Source organism: Benincasa hispida, chromosome 11, assembly GCF_009727055.1.
Source record: "Benincasa hispida cultivar B227 chromosome 11, ASM972705v1, whole genome shotgun sequence".
In the NCBI taxonomy this organism is placed as follows: domain Eukaryota; kingdom Viridiplantae; phylum Streptophyta; class Magnoliopsida; order Cucurbitales; family Cucurbitaceae; genus Benincasa; species Benincasa hispida.
This window is the reverse complement of record NC_052359.1, coordinates 59,424,351-59,445,764: the sequence shown is the minus strand read 5'-3', so window position 1 is coordinate 59,445,764 and position 21,414 is coordinate 59,424,351. Positions and strand designations below refer to the sequence as shown.

General features: G+C 30.5%; 1 protein-coding gene across 3 annotated transcripts; it reads left to right on the top strand.

Moving 5' to 3' along the window:
- Positions 1–820: 820 nt before the first annotated feature.
- On the top strand, positions 821–3,143 carry LOC120090473 (V-type proton ATPase subunit G1-like). 3 transcript variants are annotated; one of them, XM_039048169.1, is made up of 5 exons: positions 821–983; positions 1,333–1,442; positions 2,145–2,235; positions 2,516–2,616; positions 2,749–3,143. In XM_039048169.1, the coding sequence occupies exons 3-5, from the start codon at positions 2,151–2,153 to the stop codon at positions 2,890–2,892; spliced, it is 330 nt and encodes a 109-aa protein (XP_038904097.1). In that variant the 5' UTR covers positions 821–983; positions 1,333–1,442; positions 2,145–2,150; the 3' UTR covers positions 2,893–3,143. The 3 variants fall into 3 exon arrangements, with proteins under 3 accessions (XP_038904097.1, XP_038904096.1, XP_038904095.1); XM_039048168.1 differs by having other exon boundaries at positions 1,281–1,442; XM_039048167.1 differs by lacking the exon at positions 1,333–1,442 and having other exon boundaries at positions 825–983.
- Positions 3,144–21,414: the final 18,271 nt, after the last annotated feature.

Sequence of the window (21,414 nt, the reverse complement as noted above, 5' to 3'; positions counted from 1 at the left end):
GAAAAAAAAAAACAAAACAAAATCAATTTCAACTATACCAGATACTCTAACTCAACTCATCTATACTCCAAACACAAATTTTATACTCAACTCAACTCAGCACCCCAAACACATACAATAATTACCAATAAACTCAACTCTGCACCCTAAATCCAGATAATTTAACTCTGCAAACAATAATTACCAACTAAACTCAATACTTTTTTAGCGTGCTAAACATCCTTTTATCGTTAAAAACCATGCTTAATAACATGAATACAATTAAGTTTTTTTTATATATATATATATATATATAAAAGCATATGCATATACATAATAGAATAAAGATAATGATGGTCTTGAGGAAAACTAATGATGAACTCATATACATAGTTTTGTTTTCTCTAACACATACAATTAGGCTAAATCACTATAATCAAAATAGTCATCATATTTGAACGAAATTCTAAATACCTAAAAAATTATGGAGAAAATTCAGGAGAATATAAACAAAGTGGGAAGAAGAGAAAGTAAAAATAATGTATTTTTTATTCAATTGTATTTTCAAAGGTCCAAATGACCATTATTTATAGAGTTTACAAGACATAAAAAAGGTAAATATATGGAGAAGATAAAAAAATATTGAGAAAAATAATATTTGGAGATGTATAATCGACATCTATATCTAATTCAAAAATAACATAATTTAATTTTTAAATTTATTCACTAAAGTTGTAATTTAATAAATAAATTTTCCTCTTCCCCATCGGATTAAAACTTTATTGGCAGAACAGTAAATTCCAACTATAGCCAAGAAGAATCGTGTTCCTCGCGCCCACGTCGTTTTTGCTCCGTCAAAAAAGATAAAACAAAAAAAAAAAATCCATCACAACACAAAACTCGCCTCTTCCTTCTCTTTCTCCAACACTTCCTCTTAACACATCGATCCCGATTTCATCTGAATCTTCCAATTTCTTCGCTCCGGCAAATTCTCCGATCTTCAGGTAACGATCTCTCTCTCTCTTTCGAACTACTATTCTCTCACTGTCCCCATATCTAATCCTAATCACGATCTCCTTTTTGGAATCTGAATCTATGATCGTTTTGATATTCTTTAACGCTTTGCTATTCCGTTCCGTGTGATTTATTCTTCTACTTCTTTGATTGTCGATTTTGGTGTACGCCTGCTATACAGTGGTTCCTGACGAGATCTGTGTATCCGGATCATTTTGTTCTGTGTTTCGTGTTCTTTTTCGATTGATAGCAGAAGCTTTTTTAGGGTGATCTCTTTGTTTTATTAGATTTGGAGCTTGACGAATAGAGACTTATTCGATCTGCATCCGCTTCCGCCAGCTCAAGGAGGCTGCATCTGGATAGTGTGATTAAGTGTTGGATTTCGGAATTTGAAACTTCAGATTGATTTGATTTTGCTGAACTTATAGGTTTTCTTTGTTACTTCTAAGGTACATAATCGATTCTAGGATTTGCAATTATTTGTAGTAGAAGAATCTTTTGGTGAACTAGGTTTGGAATTAGCTTATGGATATAGGTCGTTTTGTATTCCGGTGCATCAAATTTCTAAGAGTTGAATTGGTTTGGTTTTGAAACTAAGGTCAGGAAAATTTAATTATTTTCATGTTCTTTTTCCTCTTAGGTCGTGTAGTCATAGTTAATGATATGACCACGAAGGACTAAGAGGTCGGACTAAAATTAGTGTGTTAATTACGTGGTAAACTATAATTTTTATAGCCTAGTTTCAGACTTCACTGCATTAAAATGAGACAAGACTAAAATAGTTGCAAGCTGAACACAGCTTGGAAACCATTGACAATTCTTAACGATGTTTGGAAAGACTCTTGAGCCAGCAACCTTTTGAAGTATTCTTAGAAGTATTAAATCCTCTTATTTGTTGAATATTAATACATTACATGATGAGCTGCCTCTTATGATAATTTGGTCCATTACTAATGTTACTACTGAGACTTGGGTTAAGAAATTGGTTTGATTCAATTAATCATGATGATTTCATCATAGAAAAAATTAATCATAATGATATCTGAGCCTGCATTTAGCATCATAGGTTCTGATCAGGATGTCTTTTTCCCGAGTTTCATGCCCTTCTTTTACTTGTTTACTATCTTTACACATTCATTTTCCTTTTGTAGGAGAATATGGCAACTAGGGGTCAAGGTGGTATCCAACAATTGCTTGCTGCAGAGCAAGAAGCTCAACACATTGTCAATGCTGCCAGAAACGGTAAACTTGCTATTGTTTTATTTTGGTTTTGTTATCTTTTTTAACATTCATATGCGCGTAAATTCTTAATTTGGTCCAAATAGGTTAATTTCCTCGAATAGCATGTAGTTCCAGACTGCAGTTCATAATTTGCTTGAATATGAGTCTGTGAAATATCAACAAGGATCATTATCTTATCCTCTTTTCCCGCTGTCGATCTACCTTTTTTCTCATTACTTTATGAACGCGTTGAAGTTAAAGATAATTTGTAACTCGATGACTTCATTTTCCATTCCTTTAGCAAAATTGGCTAGACTGAAACAAGCCAAAGAAGAGGCTGAAAAGGAAATTGCTGCATATCGTGCCCAAGTCGAGGCTGAATTCCAAAGAAAACTTTCTGAGGTTAGTATAGAATTATTACAAACATACATCTTGTCTTGCTGTGGAAAACCCATCCTGAGATATTGAAATATATCTGCTAACTCTGCCCTTGCGTCCCCCTCCCTATCTCATCTTCATCTTTTGATCATATAGAGTAGTGGAGATTCGGGAGCTAATGTTAAGCGGCTTGAAATCGAGACAGATGAAAAGATTTATCAACTGAAAGAAGAGTCTGCTAGAATTTCACACGATGTCGTGAACATGCTCCTGAAGCATGTGACAACCGTAAAAAATTGAGCTTCTTGATCATAAAGGTTTGCAGTAAGAACCTCTAAATTATGTTATTCTTTTTGTGGTGCCTGGAAATGGCTTTAAACTGCATGTGTATTATGGAGATGAATCCTTTTCTTTGTATGGATCAGTCAGTATTTTTGCAGACTGCACTCTGTTGAATAATATATGATTTCATTTAATGTTCAGTTTTATTATTTTCTTTTTTAATTTTAACGATTATGAGGTGGAAGATTGAATAAGATATCTTTGAAATAGTAAGTCCACTGAGCTTCGCTCGACTATGTTATATCATATTGGATGTCTATTAAATGCTAAATTAATGTTGTTCGTCTTGATTGATTTGCTTGGTAATTATTTTATGCATCCAGAAATATCAGGAAATGAAGAGATTGGAAGAAAATTTTGGGTCCAACCTCACCTGGACCCAGATTTTAGTATAAGTTTATGTTCATTCTAGACTAAATTACACACTCCCTCCATCTATTTAGCTTGTTTCAATTTGTTTCAAATTGTCTTTCATGTGTTGAAAGTTTCAAAATTTTCCATTAACCATTTGATTTTTGAAGAATGATAACCTTGACATTTGCAATTTTCATTCTAATTCTAATTAGATAATTGGGGCAAGATTGAAACAAATATCTAAGTAGAGGTAAAATTGAAATAAAGTAAAATATACAACATATCTTTATTGTATGTAGTTGCCTTTAATTTTTTCTGTAACCTTTCGTTTTTTTTTCCTTTTTCCCTTCAAGTTCTCTAAATTCAAGGTCATAAACACAACTCTTAATTTTTCTTTCTTTGGTTTGATATTCATTTTCTATTTGGATTTTCAAAATCAATTGAACTTTAAGAACTAACAAATTTTAGTTTTTATTTTAAAATTTTGACTAAGAATTATTTTTTTCTTTCAAGAAAAGTGAAAACGATAAGAAAATGGAGAAGAAACAAATAAATTTTAAAAACAGACCATTTCAAATATTTAGAATGTGTTTGGTTTAACTTTTTATTGAAAAGACATCATTTAATTTTTTTTTTTTTTTTGAAGTGTTTGCAATTACTTAAAATATCTTTTGAAATATTTTCAAAGTATATTTTAAATAAATTTTATCCAAAGAATTTAAATAATGGTTTTTTTAAAAAATATTTTTTTCTCTAATTAATTTGAACGGGCTTTAGATTTTAAAAATCTAATTGTAATTGGGCTGAAAGTCACAATATCCAAGCTCAAAATCAATGTCTTTATATATATACTTCGGTTCCATTTTGGATTCATCAAATAAAAAACCAAATTTTGGTTTCCTTATAATTTAAAACCAAATCGAATTGATGCTTTTGAAAAAGTTAAATTTTCGGATCAGTTTGATTTGATTTTGTCCATTATTTTGATTGTCTTTATTGTTCACTCCTAGTTTTATCAAACTATAAGGATAATTGATAAGATTTTAAAGTAAGTGGACTAAATTTTAATTTCTCCAAACTATATAAACCAAATTAATAACTTAACCTTAACTCTATTATTTTACGACATAAAATAAAGACAAAATTGGTGTTTGAGAAAAGGATTGTTATTCGAAGAGGATTGTTAGTCCTTTTTATTCTTTTCCGACACAATTTGTATTATCAAATTTCCTTCAATAAAATTGGAAGGTTCATCTTTATCAGTTAAAGAATCAAATTGATTTATTAATCTAATAAAATAAGCTAAACGTTTTACTAATTTAGAAAATAAGTTGAACGTTTTGGTACCGCCTTTTTTCTTTTTTCTTTTCCTCTTGTCTTTTTTTTTTTTTTTTTTTTTTTTTTTTTTTTTTTCTTTTTCTTTTTTTTTTTTTTTTTTTTTTTTTTTTTTTGCGAAAAAAAAGTTTTATTCCCTTTAGTTTCGTTGAATTAGTGATTTTATTTACATATATAAAGTTTATCCTATTAACTTCAATTATTATGATTATCTAGTGCCTAAAATTTATTATTTAACAAATTGTTTTGATATAATCTCAACTAGAGAAATTTGTGGGTTGGGTTGGATTGGGTTGGGTTAAGTTAGACTTTTTAGATCCAAAAATTTCTTCCCTATATAATCCTTAATAATAATAATAAAAAAAAAAGGAAAATAGAGGAAATAGCAAAATCGGAGTATCTTTTAATTTTTGTAAAAAAGAAAATGGAAATAATAAGATTTTTTGCAAAAGCATGTCACACACGTGACATATCTTTTTAATCCTCAATTTGCTTCTGGTATAGTCGACTAACAGTTGTTTCGAGTACTGTGTAATTGTTATACTGTGCAGAAATTCTCAATAGAAATACAATGTAAATGGAATTGTTTGTTATGAGACCGTGTATCAGTTTTCAATATAAATATAGTGTAAATGGAATCGTCGATTATGAGACTTCAAATTAATGGATTCAAGAGATAAAGATGTCGATATTTCTCCCATTTTAAAATTTGAATTGACGGTTTCATATCTGTTTTGATTTTATTTAACCAATTTTCGAAAATATTCAAAATTAACCATTCTTTAATTTGTTTATCACATTTTTTCTTTTAATTTATAATATATCTTTAGATTTTACATTATTTTATTCATTATCCTGGTTAGTATTTTACTTAATATTTTATACAAATTATCATTTAACAAACTGCATATTTTATTTAAAATTTATCATTTTTTTTGTATTTTTTAATCACCCTTTATTCATTATCATCCTATTATATTATTATACCATTAATTTGACTTTTTGACAAACAAATAAGTATTCACTTTTGTAATTATATTATATTATTACCTTTTCGTTATGTCTTTACAAGGAGGTTTTGTTTTCATAGGTTTTGTGGTTGTTGAAGCTAAAATAAAAATTGAATTACGAATACAGTGTAATTGTAAATAAACGAGCTCCCTTTTTTGTTTTCCTTCCCGAATTATATTTGAAATAGATTTTATTTAACTACGTTTCAAATTAATCACAATAAACAAAAACTTCCTGATTTTTCTCTACAATTTATATTTAAACTTATCTTTTATTATCAAGTTTGATTTTTTCTAACCAACTTTCGATTTGTTTAAGTGTTTGTTACAAATTCAATTGTATCTAAATATTTTTTTTCATTATTTTATACATATTGTTATCAAGGTAATTTGATATCTTTTCATATTTTTTATGTTTTCAATTTTTTCATATAGAAACTCGTAAAAATGATTTGTTGTACTAAAAAACAAACGTATAAATAGGAATTAAACTTTAAATGTTTGAAACATGCGCATGTATATATAAATATAAATATATATATATATTATGTTCAGTTTATTATTAATATTAATATTAACAATAATATCATCATCATCACCATTATTATTATTATTATTATTACTAAAATAAGATAACAATCAATCCTAAATCTCATCTTTTTCATCTTCTTCATTTAGCCATCCTCTAAAATCTCTTTTTCTCCTTCTCAATCTATGTCTGTGATCGTTAGTTTAGCAACCCTTTTTTGAATTCCATCATCTTGGCTAGCATTTGACGACCACTCTTGCTAAATCGTCGATCTTTTTCGCTCGCATACACGTTTCTTGATTTTAATGGAATGAAAACGATGAAACTCCCTCCAACTGGTTTGGTGTCAAACACAATCTTATTTCTAATAGTCACATTGAAGTTGTAATTCCTTCCAATACTCACTTACCAACAACAATTTCACGAGTCCAATCAACTTTGCTCTTTCTCACTTTGGAGGAAGTCCATCGCATAGACATCCAAGTACAATTTCACGAGTCCAATCAACTTTGCTCTTTCTCACTTTGGAGGAAGTCCATCGCATAGACATCCAAGTTTCTAATTAGCCCCACCACTTGGTCGTCATCTTCCCTCGCAGGTGTTCTATGGACAGCTAAAAGCGTTGATGACCATATTGAGTGATTTTTAATTTTTGTTCTATAATGTTTAGATATTGTATATTTGTAGTTAGAGTGTATTTATGGTATTCGAGTTGTTTTAAAGATTCTTGTTTGTACTTAATTTTGTTTTTTTTTTTGTATTTTTATTATTTACTAATTAGTATTTTATATTGTATAAATTCGTATTGTTATTTTTATAATTTTGAAACATTTTTGCCATTTTCCAAATAAAACTTTAAAATTTACTATTTCTCTAAAAAAAATGAACCCAACCCAACCATGAAACATTTGATTGGGTTGACCCGAATTACTTTGATCATTTATTTAAATTTTTATTTAATAAGACGTAAAATGTGATTTTTCTTTCTAGAGTGCAAAAAGAACTATTTTTAGGAGAATAAAATATCCCAAAAATAATGTAAAAAGAACTATTTAATTTCATTATTTTTGGGATGTTTTATTCTTAAAAAAACTCCTAAAAGTAGTTCTTTTTGCACCTAGAAAATTTTCACATTTTACATCCTTTTAAATAAAAATAAATTAAAATTTTCACATTATATATATATATATCATAAGTAAAAAAAATATACATTTTAAAGTTAATAATAAATTTAAAGTGATTCGGGTTGATTTGGATTATTTTAGGTGAACTATGAACCAACCCAACCCATAAAGTTTTCATTTATATGAATCCAACCTAATCCAAACTGCACGTATTGTGTTGGGTTGATCAATTTTTTCGGGTCATTGAATTTTTTAAATACCTCCATCCTAACTTTATATAAAAAAAGATTAAAAAATTAATGAACTTTCTTTTATACGTATATTAATAAACAATATAAAAGATAAAATGTGACTATCAATGATATATAGAAATTAATTTGTTGCATAATAAAAATTAATACTTCATCCTAATGAGTTTTTCCACGATATGAACTAAATCTTATCAAAATTTAGATTACAATAACTAAATAGTTATATAATGAAGCTTATAGATTATGTCCATTGTTATTTTTATGTAAACTACAAAAATAAAAGAATTTTTTAAGGTTGAAAAATCTTTCATTTTGAATGAAAAAGATTTGATTTAGTAACCATTGCATTTTGATTAAATTATAAGGTTAGTCTATAAATTTTGATGTTTGTGTTTATTTGATCCCTAAACTTTATAAAGTGTTTAATAAGTTTTTTTAATTTTTCAATTTGTATTTAATTGTTCTACTATATATAAATTTGAATAATCTCTAATATAACCCCAATTTTTCAATTTAGATATACCGATTTTCAAAAGTATTAAAGATTAGGGACTAAATTTTTACTACAACTCAAGGTTTAAGGAATTTATAACTTAATATTATATTTTAAAAATTCAACTTATAAATTAAATATATTTTTGAATACTCAATTAAATTAATTTAATTTGTTCTATTTTGCTTGCTGAAATTATAGCTGAAATTTATGTAAATCTTTTGGTAATGAAATCTTTGTATTAAAAAAATATTTTTTTTACTCTGAACTTTTGACTTTTGACTAAATTTCAAAGCAAAAAAAGTGGGTTCAAAGCCACCAAATCAAAGTGCCAAAAAGCCAATTTTGAAAACTAGAATGCAAATTAACAAGCTATACCGGTTGGACGGAATTTAAATACTATGGTCTATAAGGGCCATAAATTTAATTTCATTATAATATAAGGGTGCAAATCAAAATTTAAAAAGCTTCTAAGATTAAAAAAAAAAAAAAGGTTGAAATTGAATCTATTTTTGTTAACTTTAATTGTAAATAATGGTTGGTTTTCTTTTCATATGCTTCCAATTTAATTATCATTTTTAGAATAATTTATTTGATAGAGATTTGAACTCATTGGATATAAGTTTTATACCATATATAATTGTTCAAGTTTAGCATATTGATTTTTTGTTTTCCAAATGATATCATCATTTTATTTTTCTAATCCAAAGATCTTAAGAGAATTATAGTTAATTAATATTCAATTTACGTGATAATTTAGATTAATTAGTTATTTTCATATTTTCTTATATAGCCAAATAACTATTTTAGTATCGTAATAAGAAGTTTTTGGTCATTTTCGAATATAGAACTTGTATTTTTGGAGAGTGTTTTAGATGAATTTTCCTTTTCTTTGCTCATGGATTTAGTCTAATACATTTTTTAAAAAAAGATCGTTGGAACTGTTACTTTAGTAGTGTGTCCTCTCCTCTTAATGATACATTGGTTGTTGTTTAAAAGTTATGATAGCGATTTATAGTCATTCGGGCATGTTTTTAAGAAAAATTTCTTGAAGGTAAGATTACTTAAAAGCCAAACCCATTAAACTCTAAAGTTCTAGTGATTGAGCCAAAGGTGTAACAAACTTGTTGGTATATCCAGTAACTATAAATTCTTATAAATATTCCTAAATATGTTCGTATTCTTAAAGATTTTTGTTTTTTTTTATTTAAATGTGATGTTGGTTAATTGATGTAGTCCTCTTGTATCCCGACATTATAGTATTAGTACCTTAAATAAATAAGTAGGGAAAAAGGATAGTGATAAAGAGATAAGTATGGGAAGTGGGTTTGAATTAAATCCGTCCAAATTGGGAGAACTCAATGGGCGTTGCGTGAAATCATTTTATTCGCCGAATAAAGCACATTACCCTATTCCCCCATTCCCTACACGTTTCCATCATTCCACTCCCATTTTTTATTATATCGCTACATTTAAAGGCATTATTTATTTATTTATTTATTTATCATGGTTTAAAATCATGTATACTAATAATTAATAACTTCAATTATAAATTCATAAATTTAGTCGTTAGAGTGAACTTAGCTCAACGATTCAACACAAAGGAAAATTCTCATTTTCAAAATTCAAAATCTAAAAACTATCCAGTACGATATAATGACCAAAGCCTCCCACAACCTTAATATGTGCCACATTATAGATCTCGGTAAAATGACAAAGATACTGATATGAAAATCCTAAAAATTTGAAAATTCGAAACCCTTTAGTTGAACCCCTAATATCAAATTCTAAAATTCTCAAAGCAATTAACATTAATCCAAAAGGAAGGATTAGAGTTGAATTACCTTTTGATCGAAGCCCAGTAGATAAGGAGAACTACTTCTCTACTCAAGGTTTGAGTACTCCACAAGTACGGATCAATCCTACTTGAATGCTCAAGCATACAACTTTAGATAAGAATTGTAAAAGGGTGGGTGATGAATATTCGTCATCAATGTAGAGAAAAAAATATCATTCTCAAAATTCAAAAGCCAAAAATTGTTTTGTACAACCTAATGACTAGTTTTATATAGCTTACCAAAACCCTAATGTGTGCCACATCATAAACTTTAGTAAAAATGGCAAAAATACCCTTAGAATAAAATTGAAAAATAAGAAACTTACATCAAAATTATTAAATAAAATAAAACAAATATTTGATGCTTGAACGATTCATATAAAATACCCTTATTTAACATGTCTTAGAAATAATGAAATTGGAAACAATAATGAAAAATAGGTGAATCTAATACATAACAACACAAGTCATACACAATATTAAAGACAACAAACCAAATTAAGAGAGGGACTAAAACAAAAATACACAGAGGTTAGTAACCCAGTTCAGTGAGGGACAAAGTGTCTAATGGAAGTAACGTCATAGATAAAAAGTTAAGCAATTACAATGAATTACTGATTTGTGATGAGTTTAGGCTAACACATCTATTGATGAATTTAGGTTCCTCTTGAATTTGAGAATACCTCTCTTGATAGATGAACACTCTTCCTTCCTCTTGTTTGAATCACACGTCAAACAAGGTACTTAAGCTCTCGTTAAGTGTGAAATTCTCTCACTGTAATGAAACTCTCCTTTAAGTATCAATCAATGCACCAACTTCTCCACTAAAGTAAAAGCTTGAACGAACTCTTTATCCGAACACCAAGGACATACGAGAACAATCTCCAAATGAGGTTCACATACAATAATTGTCAATAATCCCTAACTCACTTGCTTCCCTCATTTATCAAAAGGGCTAACCCTAATAAAAGGCACCAAGACCACAAATATATATGAGCAAAGAAAAGAAAACAACTATATATATAGTAGAGAATCTTTCATTGAGGAATAAAAAGGAGGTAGTTTATGCGAATCTGCAGTAAAAATAAAACTGCATCTAAATTACTGAAGTAAATATAAAAAGTAACTTTGAACCCTGGCGGTTAATATCAATAAGTGACCAAATTAAAAAACCTATTTTAATTTGTTTAAAATGAAATAAAATTAAATTAAACAATGGATCAGTCATCATACTACATTGAAAAAAACACATCTAAACATTAGAGATTCAAATGTATATTTAGTCTTAATAATATTATGCATCCTATGGTTCATATTCACAAATTCATAATTTTGAAAAGATAATTCATATACGCGAATAGACCAAAAGAAAATAGGGTAGTATTAAACCATTTTTCAGTAAATAGTTATCCAACAGAAATTATATTCCGAACAATAGAAATTATTTTGGGATGTTTTTCAGAGATTTTTTTTATAAATAACTCTTTTAGGAAGGTCTTAATGAATCATGACTCGCCTCTCACAAATTTATGATATATAATCTATCACATTTTTTTTAATGTATCGCATTAGGAATGGTCAAGTATATCATCCTAACGTGATGGGAATATTCTTATCGCAATCTTCATGTTTTTCAGAAAAATCTAACAAACCGTGAGAAAAATTGGGAAACACAATACTTTGTGACCATATAGCTCTATGTGATGACCATCCCTATTGTGATATGCATTTTTCTCAACCAAAAAATAATTAATTGTGAGAAAAAAAAAAAAGTAAAATACAACAGAAAAATAAAAATCGCGATTAAAAAAAGTATGTTATGACGTAAGCAAAAAGTTATATATTATAAGTTTGTGAGTGGTGGATCATCAATCATAAATATACTCGACCTTGCAAATTCATCATGTTTTCTAACTTTTCTTAAACGTAACTCCTAATTTTTTTATATTTATATATATTTTTAGTTAAATTATAATTTTTATCTAATCTTGTTAACATCATCAACTTTTTATTTATGCTTTTCTTACTTCCATTTTAGTTATCCTACTTTAATATATAATTTCAATGATTCCGTGGATAACAATGTATTAAAAAAGTATCAACTATATGTGGAGTTTAATTTATTATTGACAAATAATTTTAAGAGTGTAATTGTTGAAACACAAAAATAATTAGAGTAGGGATTATAGGTACAATTTAGGTTGTACCTAATGCCATGTTTTTCTTTTTTTTACACGCGAATTTTTTTTTGTCATATGACATTTTTTTTTTAATTAGATGTCTAGAGAGATTAGACTATATAAAGCTGGTTGCAATCAAGATAATAAAATTTTTTCAAATAATTAAATAAATAAAAAGGAAGAGTAAGTATAATTTAACTTCAAAATAGCATTTTTTTCACTACATTTTCTAATTTAGTTTTCATTTGTTTTATAAGTTTAAGATCTTATACTTATATTATTTTTAATTAATTTATATTTAGTCTATAAATCTCAAAATGATACATTATTACCATTCAATTATTTTTTTTCTTTTAATAATTTGGTTTCTGATTTATATATCTTTAACCTTGATTTTCATTTAATGCTAACGTTTAATCTTTGAGATTTTTTTTTTTTAACAATATGTAGGAATAGAGAATCAAACCTCCGACCTCGAGATTGATAGTATGAGTTTTATATCGGTTGAGCTATATGCTCATGTTGGTCAATTCTAAGTGTAGATGTCTATAAACTAATTTAAAAGAATTAAATTAATTTTTACTAATTTTTCATCATTATTAAAATTTATCACAAAATATTACATCATAATTATCCTAAATTAATTAATTGAAAGTTAACGTCAAGTTCAAAAGTGAGCATTAGTAAAAAATCAAAGGTAAGAGTGTAAAATATTGAAATCTAGGAATTAAATAAAAAATAAACTCAAAATTCAAGGATAAAATTGTAAGTTCTAAAATTCATGAATCAAATAAAAAAAAATACACAAAACTCAAAGATAGAAGTGGTGACATTATAAAATTTAAGAGACGAAATATAAATTAGATTCAAAATGTAGAGACCAAAAAGATATTCTTTCTTCCAATGAAAATTCATGTAAGGACCAAATACTTTATATATATATATATATATATTAGTGCAATTGTGAGCTTAAGAGGACATTTCTATTTGTATTAGATACAAATATTGAATGGGTCCAATTTATTTACATACTTTATTAATTTTTCACAAGTCTAGATTCATGGTATGAAAATATAAATAAAGTAGATATATGAAAATATAAATAAAATGAAAATATAAAATTTTATTTGGTGGTATGAAAGGGGAAAAATGATTTGATATATGAATAAAGTAGAAGCAAACTTAGCCTTTTCATTTATTTCATTTTATTTTTTTTAGAGGTATATATATATATATATATAAAGGGTAAGCCAAATGGGGTTAGTGTGGTGGATAAAGACAATAATTAAAATGATGGGTATGGTTGGTAGGGTATAACATTTTTGTTTCTTTATTTTGAGCAGACAGAATTTCATTAGTGGAAAATGGCATAATTTCCTTTTTCTCTTTACCACTCTTTTTTTCTTCCCACTTTGTTTTTTTTAGTCTCTATCTAAATTCATCAATCTACCATATATGATACTATGATTTTAAATTTACCCATCAATTCCTTTTTTTTCTTTTAAATGTTTTGTGAAAGTATGAAGAGAAAAGAAAATATAAATAAAATCAGAACTTTTAAAATATAAGAAATTTTCAAAAATAAAAAATATTGAAAACTATTTACACAAAATAACCAAATTTTAATCTTCTTTAATCTTCAAAAATAAAATCAGCATACAAGTCTATTTGAGATAGAAATTGATAGACGCTGATAAAAGTTTATTACTATCTATTAATTTTTTTTTTTTGCTATTTCTGTAAATAGTTTGACATTTTTTCTATCTGTGAAAATTTTCCTTAAAAATATCCGTGATGAATTTTTAAGAAATGGTCTAAAGATTATAGACAAAGTGAGGTATCTACACTACAAAGTAAAATTAGTCCTAATTTACATTTATATAATGTCTGATATATGCTGTATAGTAGAAGTAGGTTTAAAATATCGATGTTGACAGAAATATCGAAGTCTTTATTTTACCAAAATTTCGATGAAAATATCAATAAAATATTCATTTCAATGGATATTTCTGGAAAAATTATAAAAATAAAAAATTCAAAAAAATAAATTTAAATTAGTAAGTAGACAATTTTATTATTTTCAAATAAGTAAACATGTCTATTATTTATATTAGTGGTATTTTACGCTTATTTTTTTGTGTTTAGTTGATTTTTTACATTATAATGGAAATATTGATTCACCTCTCATGTTGATATCAAACCCATAGAAACGTGAAAAATATTAATGTAATAACGACATGTTGATGAAAATTTAGAACTATTAGAACAAATGAGTATTTAAACTTTCGACCTCGATAATATATGTTAATTATTGTTGAATTGTGCTCATTTTACTTTATAATTCACTCTTCTATAACTATTTTGTCTTTTAAGAAATGAAGGTTGTAAATAAGAAAACAAAATAATTGAAGGACATAGCAAACAAAATTTTGAAAATGGAAAAAAGAAAAACAAAATTTTGAAAAGTGAAAAAAGTGAAAAAAAATATGGGAAAAAACCAACATAATTTTAAAAAACAGAAGAAAAAATAGTGATGAGATATAGTGTAAAATACTCGTATCTTCCACTTTTGAAATCAAAATAATTGAAGGACATAGCAATTTTGTAAAGAAAATATAAGCCACTTGCTTGTATTTTTCTCAATCCGATGGGAGGAGGGAAAGAGAGAAGGTAAAATGTTTTGGACTTTTAAAGAAGCAAATGTATTTTTCTAAATTTTTTTAAAGAAATAAATGTATATATTTTTTAAAAGTACAAGTAAAAACAAATATATTGTAAAAACAAATATATTGTTTTGGACTACTTTGACTTCGCTATCAAAAGAAACTTGTTCATTTTGAGGATGTCGAAGATAACCAATTCTTGGAAAGTTGCTTAAACATTTAGGTCACTTTGGACCACATTTAATTACCTTTAATGTTGTTTACTTGTATTTTGCACCTATATTTACATTTGGGGTTTACTTTCAAATCTGTAATAAAAAACACAAATTGATTGACAAGTGGAGGATGCTTAATCCAATTGTGTCTGGAAATTACGTCGTATCATCATCGTTACTGTTATGGTTATCATAATTATTATTGTTTCGAGGAAAACTTATGAATTTTGACACATTTATTGTTACCGTTATTCAGTAAATGTGTCAAATTCATAATTCTAATTAAATGTGATCAAAAGCAATTCAATTACATTTGTGATTATGATCTATTACAATTGATCTATCAATAAAATTCCATTATGATTACACCAATTTTCATTATGGATAGGTCTGTAGTGAATGGATAAGGCTGGATACCTTATTCTGGTGACACTACGAATACGACCCGCTTTGTAGATGTTACAATTGTTGTAAAGTGCTACAAATGATCTGATCCCTATCACTCATGTGGAGACATGTGAGTAGGGTATTCTATACAAAGGAGATTGTTCTTTAAAAAAAAAAGAGTTTGTATAAGACTGAATCACAAAATGACTAGTCTCATTATATAACATTGTTCATAATAAAGACTTACATTTCACAAGGATGACCATAGGTGACATGACTTGAAGCCTGAGAGAGTTGTGAACTCCTATCTATGAAGATGATCCTTTGATTTGTATGGGTGGGAGTGGCCAGATCACTGACTCAATAAGCCTACCATTTTTGGGGATTCGTCATATTGGGGAGCTGGAAACATGGCTACACAAGACGGAATTCACTCATTTTCCAATGTCAGGGTAAGTAGAGAAATTGCTCCTTTACAGGCCGATTCCAGGGCTTAAACAATGTGAAGCCATATCCTCTCCTAGCCTAAGAGGGGTTTTGGTTATAGTTGTACTATAACTTATTGTTCATTAGAGGGATCAGTAGTACTTAAGGAGGTAGCTATATAACTATAGTGGAAAAATAGTAATTTTGGCCTAGTTGTACTTACAATCAATTTGTGAAGGGCCATCACACTGTTGACCGGTTATATCTGATGGACACAAAAATATATCTGTAGTGCGAAGAGTGCAACTGTCTGTCTTTAGTAGAGTGCTCAACAGTTAATGAATGTTGTATCATTTAATTAAAATAGTTTAATTAATTATTCAAGGATCATTGGAGCTTCAATCTACAGGTCCATGAGGTCCCCTTCGTAGCTCAATAGAGTTAGTGAGAATCAATGTTGAATTAATTTGAATTGTTCAATTTTAATTAATTTTACTTAATTATATATGATATAATTATTATATTGTATTTAATACATTATAATATTAAGTTTATTTGAGAAGAAGTAAATATTTGAATATGATTCAAATATTAATTATGTGAATTGGTTTCATATAATTAAATCTAATATAAATGGGATTTATATTAAATACCATGTATAATGAGAGAAATAAAAACTATAAGTTATATTGTATTTGATATAATATAAACTATAGGTTATATGTTATATTGGACATAACACATAGTAAGTACATATTATATATTAAGTTAGTTAATGAAATTATATATATTAAATAAACTGAAATTTAATGTTGTCTTATCACAAGTTGCTGAGAAAAATGCCTATAAATAAGAAGACTTGCAGCTAAAGAAAATATACCATTCTTAGAGAGATCATAAAACTTAGGTCATAGTTACGCTGTTGTTGCAAGAAGAAGATAGGAGGAAAAGAACCTTTGTCATTGTTGACCAAAGAAAATTGTTGAAGACCAAGCTCGAGAGAGAATTCTTCTTCATTTCTTTACCAAATTGGTTGCACACACATTTGAATCAAGCCAAAGAGGACAAGAGATTGAACTCTGTGACTTAACTCCTTCCTTTTCTTTCAGTTCATTTCTATTTCCCATTTCATGCGATTAAGTGTGATTGTTGTAAAGACAGTTTCGATTTTTAAAATTCAATCCTACATTTGATCCATCACTTTAGCCTCTGTTTACATTATATTGTGTGATTGACGCGTTTATGACTTGTTGCATACTTAGTTTTCAAGCTTTAATCATTTTGATCATTTGGTTGAAGTTATAACTAAGCTAAATCTATTTGAGAGAATAGGATAGCTAAAGACGCATTGAGTCAGAACGCACAGTAGATTTAGAGATAAAAATACTTGTGCTTCATTACTTTCTGTGACCAACGCATGCACCCTAGAAATAGAAGCATATATGGCATTCATATTGAGAAATGTTGAATAATATGATCAGAGGAATAGAAACCTAACGCATCAACATATATTTGGTTTGTAGACAAGCATCCCTGTCATCTTCATTTCACTCTTATACCTGCACACACGTGTTCATCTTACTTGGAATCAATGCATACCCCTAGTGTTTAGTGTCACGGCCATGCTTGTCCAGGGCGTGTTGCCTATGGCCGCATGACCGCCTCCACCTCATTTTACTATGCTTTCATCTTATGTATTTCCTTTTGCTAGGTAGTTAGGTTTATATGTACTTTTCTTAGTGAGTGATCGCTCGCCCGTTTCCATATGCAAGGGTAACGGATGTGTTTTTGTTCAGGATGCACTATATGGGGATAAGACTAACCATCACTTCCCCATACCCAGAGTAGTATGTTATAAAGCGGTTGTTATTGCTTGTTGCTTTCTAACCTACTACAATATTTTTCTTCTCTATTCTTACAATCAAACTGTTTGCGAAAACCTTTTCTCCAAACCCGTTTTCTAAAACTGTTTTCTTTAAAACGGGGGTGGAGGTTGCGAGAGGCACCCGGTATGCCATTGGCTGTCCGTATTCGAATTGGATGACTTATTCGTAAGCGGGAACAAGTACTGCACAATCGCTAAGTGAAGCCTCGGAAAGTGCGATTGTGAAAATTGGTATCAGAGCTAAGTCGGCTCGTAGAGTTGAGAAGCTTTGATCATGTCTGCTACGAAGCAGTTGGGCAAGTCCCATGTTGACTGATTGGTTGAGATTGAAGAGAAAATGCTCTATTTAATAAAAATCCCTGATCAGGTTCGGTTCTTAGAGACTCAGTTATAGAAAGTCGCCGATAAGGCCAATGAAATTGATGCGGTGGCTGGCCACTTAGACGGGATGCCCGTCAAGGAATTGTTGACAAGAGTTGAGACCCTAGAGGCAAAAGCCACGATGGATAGGCCTCTTGAGCATGGGGATCGTTCGTCGGGATCTGTTTCCCCGATAGAAGAGCATGTCAAAGAACTAGACAGCTCGCAGAGAGCAATCATTCAAATGGTGACCGAAATGTCTGAGGACTTTCGAGCCACCATTGATGTTATCCGAGCAAGGATTGCAGATATTGGTGCAAAAATTAACCTCATCATGAGAGCGGTGGGAAATCAAGCCTTAGTTGGGGGTGCAGCTCAATTCAACAGGGTAAAAATACCCGAGCCCAAGCCCTTCTGTGAGGCTCGCGACGCAAAGGCGCTAGAAAATTTTATTTTTGACATGGAACAGTACTTCAGAGCTACGAACACAATGACTGAAGAGTCAAAGATCACCCTAACGACGATGCACCTAGCAGAGGATGCCAAGTTATGGTGGAGGTCCCGTTTCATGGATGTCCAAGAGGGACGGTGTACCATTGACACGTGGGAGACACTGAAACAAGAGTTGCGTTCTCAGTTCTTCCTCGAAAATGTTGAGATTTTGGCAAGACGCAAGCTACGACAATTGAAACATACTGATACTATTAGGGACTACGTGAAACAATTTTCCGGATTGATGTTGGACATAAGAGACATGTCCGAAAAAGACAAAGTTTTTTGTTTTATCGAAGGCTTGAAATCGTGGGCAAAAAAAAATTGTATGAGCAGAGAATACAGGATCTCCCAGCCGCATACACAGCGGCCGAACGGTTATTTGACTTGATTGATGAATCTCAAGAGATGAGGCAACACTCGAGATCCTCTAATAGGGAGAGAAAGAGCAATGGTTCGAGCCCATCGAGAAACAGTGGGGGAGATAAAGATAACAATGGGGATAGTAGACCTCCTTAGCAGATGACTAGAAATACGTGGTGGGGGCAAAATCAGAAGAATTTTTATCGGCCCTTATCCTGTTATATATGCAAGGGTCCGCACAAGGCGAGCGAATGTCCGGAATGAGCCGTCTTTAATGCTTTCTAAGCCTCATTAGCGTCAGACTTGAAAGGCAAAGTTATTCAGGTAGAAGACGAGAATGTGCAAGTAGAGGAAGATAGAACCCCATAGGTTGGGGCCCTGAGATATTTAGCTGCTTTTCAAAAGGATGTAGGAGAAGAAAAGGGATCCCATGGAGGCGTGCTGATGCATGTTGATGCTTGGGTCAACCATAAATCAGCCAAAAGTACCATGGTCGATTCAGGAGCCACCCATAATTTTATGTTTGAAACAGAAGCCAGACGATTAAATCTCCGTTGGGAAGGAGGTGCAGGTAGAATGAAAGCAGTGAACTTTGAGGCCTTGCCGATTACAGGAATGGCAAAAAAGACAGTCGTAAAGTTGGGGGACTGGAGTGGCCCTGCCGATTTCATAATCGTTAAGATGGATGACTTTGATGTGGTGTTGAGAATGGAGTTCTTGCTTGAACACAAGGTAATGCTGATACCCTTCACCAAGTGTTTAGTAATCATCGGTCTACGCCCACCGTTGTGCATGCTGAGATTAAACGACCGAAAGGGATAAGGATGATCTCGACCTTCTAGTTGGAGAAGGACTTTGCCCACGAGTCAGTCGAAATCGAGGAAGAAAAGGTCCCCCAAGACATTATACGTGTCTTGGAGCAGTGTCGTTTGTTGAGCTGGACAGTTTACACAAGTCCCCGACTCCAAAGAGGAGGAGAAGGAGAAGAAAGAAGCCTAGACACCGAGAGTTCCTACCAAGAGACTGGGTTCGAGTAAATTTGTGCCTGGGACAGTTTCGAAGTCGAGGGCAAAGAAAACATCGCCTCGTGAGCAACTTTAGAGGATCGCTGGAAGTCATCGAAAAGGTTGGGAAAAAACCTCTTATCGGGTGCAGTTACCATCGTGGATGGAGATTCATCCTATCATCCACGTGAGTAGACTGAAACCCTATCATTCCAACCATGTCGAGGAAAGATGTAGGGTGGTGACCCATCCGCAGGCCACAACGAAGAGAATGGCAGGAGAAGAAGCCAACGAGAGACTTACGGGAAGGAGCAATAGAGCGGAAGGACCAGGACCAAGTTGGGAAGAGTTCCTGGAGAAGTTGATAAGCCTTCAAAACAGAGAAGTTCGTTAAGAGCACATGGAAGGGCTCAAAGGCAGCTGCTCAACAATATGCTGAGTTCGAGCAGAGTCGGTTGACGAGGATGTCAACAAATTGAGTGGGGGAGAATGTCACAGTCATGCTTGTCCAGGGCGTATTGCCCATGCCGCATGACCGCCTCCACCTCTTTTTACTATGCTTTCATCTTATGTATTTCCTTTTGCTAGGTAGTTAGGTTTATATGTACTTTTTCTAGTGAGTGACCGCTCGTCCATTTCCATATGCAAGAGTAGCAAATGTGTTTTTGTTCAGAATGCACTATATGGAGATAAGACTAACCATCACTTCCCCATACCTGGAGTAGTATATTATAAAGCAGTTTTTGTTGCTTGTTGCTTTCTAGCCTACTACAATCTTTCTCTTCTCTATTCTTACAATCAAACTGTTTGCGAAAACCTTTTCTTCAAACTCGTTTTCTAAAACTGTTTTCTCTAAAATGGGGGTGGAGGTTGCGAGAGGCACCCGGTGTGCTATTGGTTGTCCGTATTCGAATTGACTAACTTATTCGTGAGTGGGAACAAGTGCCACACAATTGCTAAGTGAAGCCTCGGAAAGTGCGATTGTGACACTCAGCACCACTCATTCATAAATCCCTTTGTTTCACTTGAACTCTTATGTTCTCTTGCATACAAGCATTGAGATTAGTGTAGATAAACCTCTCATGCATTTATCTAGGATTTTCTGCAACTGCAGCAATGCAAGGCCTATGTTAGTCTGTCATAAATCCCTATGTTCGACCTTAGACTTATCAGGAACCTGAGTTAGATTTATACTTGGATCTGATTTAGGAAAAACTTGTACGCATTATAGAAAGTATAATGCAACACCTCAACGCATCATCTAATCTTCTCACCTAGATAAGTGATTCATCATTCATCTTCATTCACTCTAATCTTGCTTTTCACCTTTACTTATATACACTTTTAAACACAAATCACAAAGAACAAACAACCACCTTAACAGTAGGGATTAAATCGTAATCATTTTCAAAGTATGGGAACTAAAATGTTACTTTTGAAAGTTTAAGGATAAAATTGTGAAAGTATATAGACTAAACGTGATTTTTAACCTAAAAATACCAATAACATATTTAGGTTGTTTTGTGAAAAGGAAAAGGAAAAGGAAAAAGAAAAAGAAAAGGGAAGAGAGAG

Bases quoted from the DNA above. Each gene is read 5' to 3' on its own strand.
- LOC120090473 (XM_039048169.1), top strand. From the start codon at position 2,151: ATGGCAACTAGGGGTCAAGGTGGTATCCAACAATTGCTTGCTGCAGAG. The intron at 2,236-2,515 runs GTAAACTTGCTA...CCATTCCTTTAG, and splicing joins TGTCAATGCTGCCAGAAACG to CAAAATTGGCTAGACTGAAA. The intron at 2,617-2,748 runs GTTAGTATAGAA...TTGATCATATAG, and splicing joins TCCAAAGAAAACTTTCTGAG to AGTAGTGGAGATTCGGGAGC.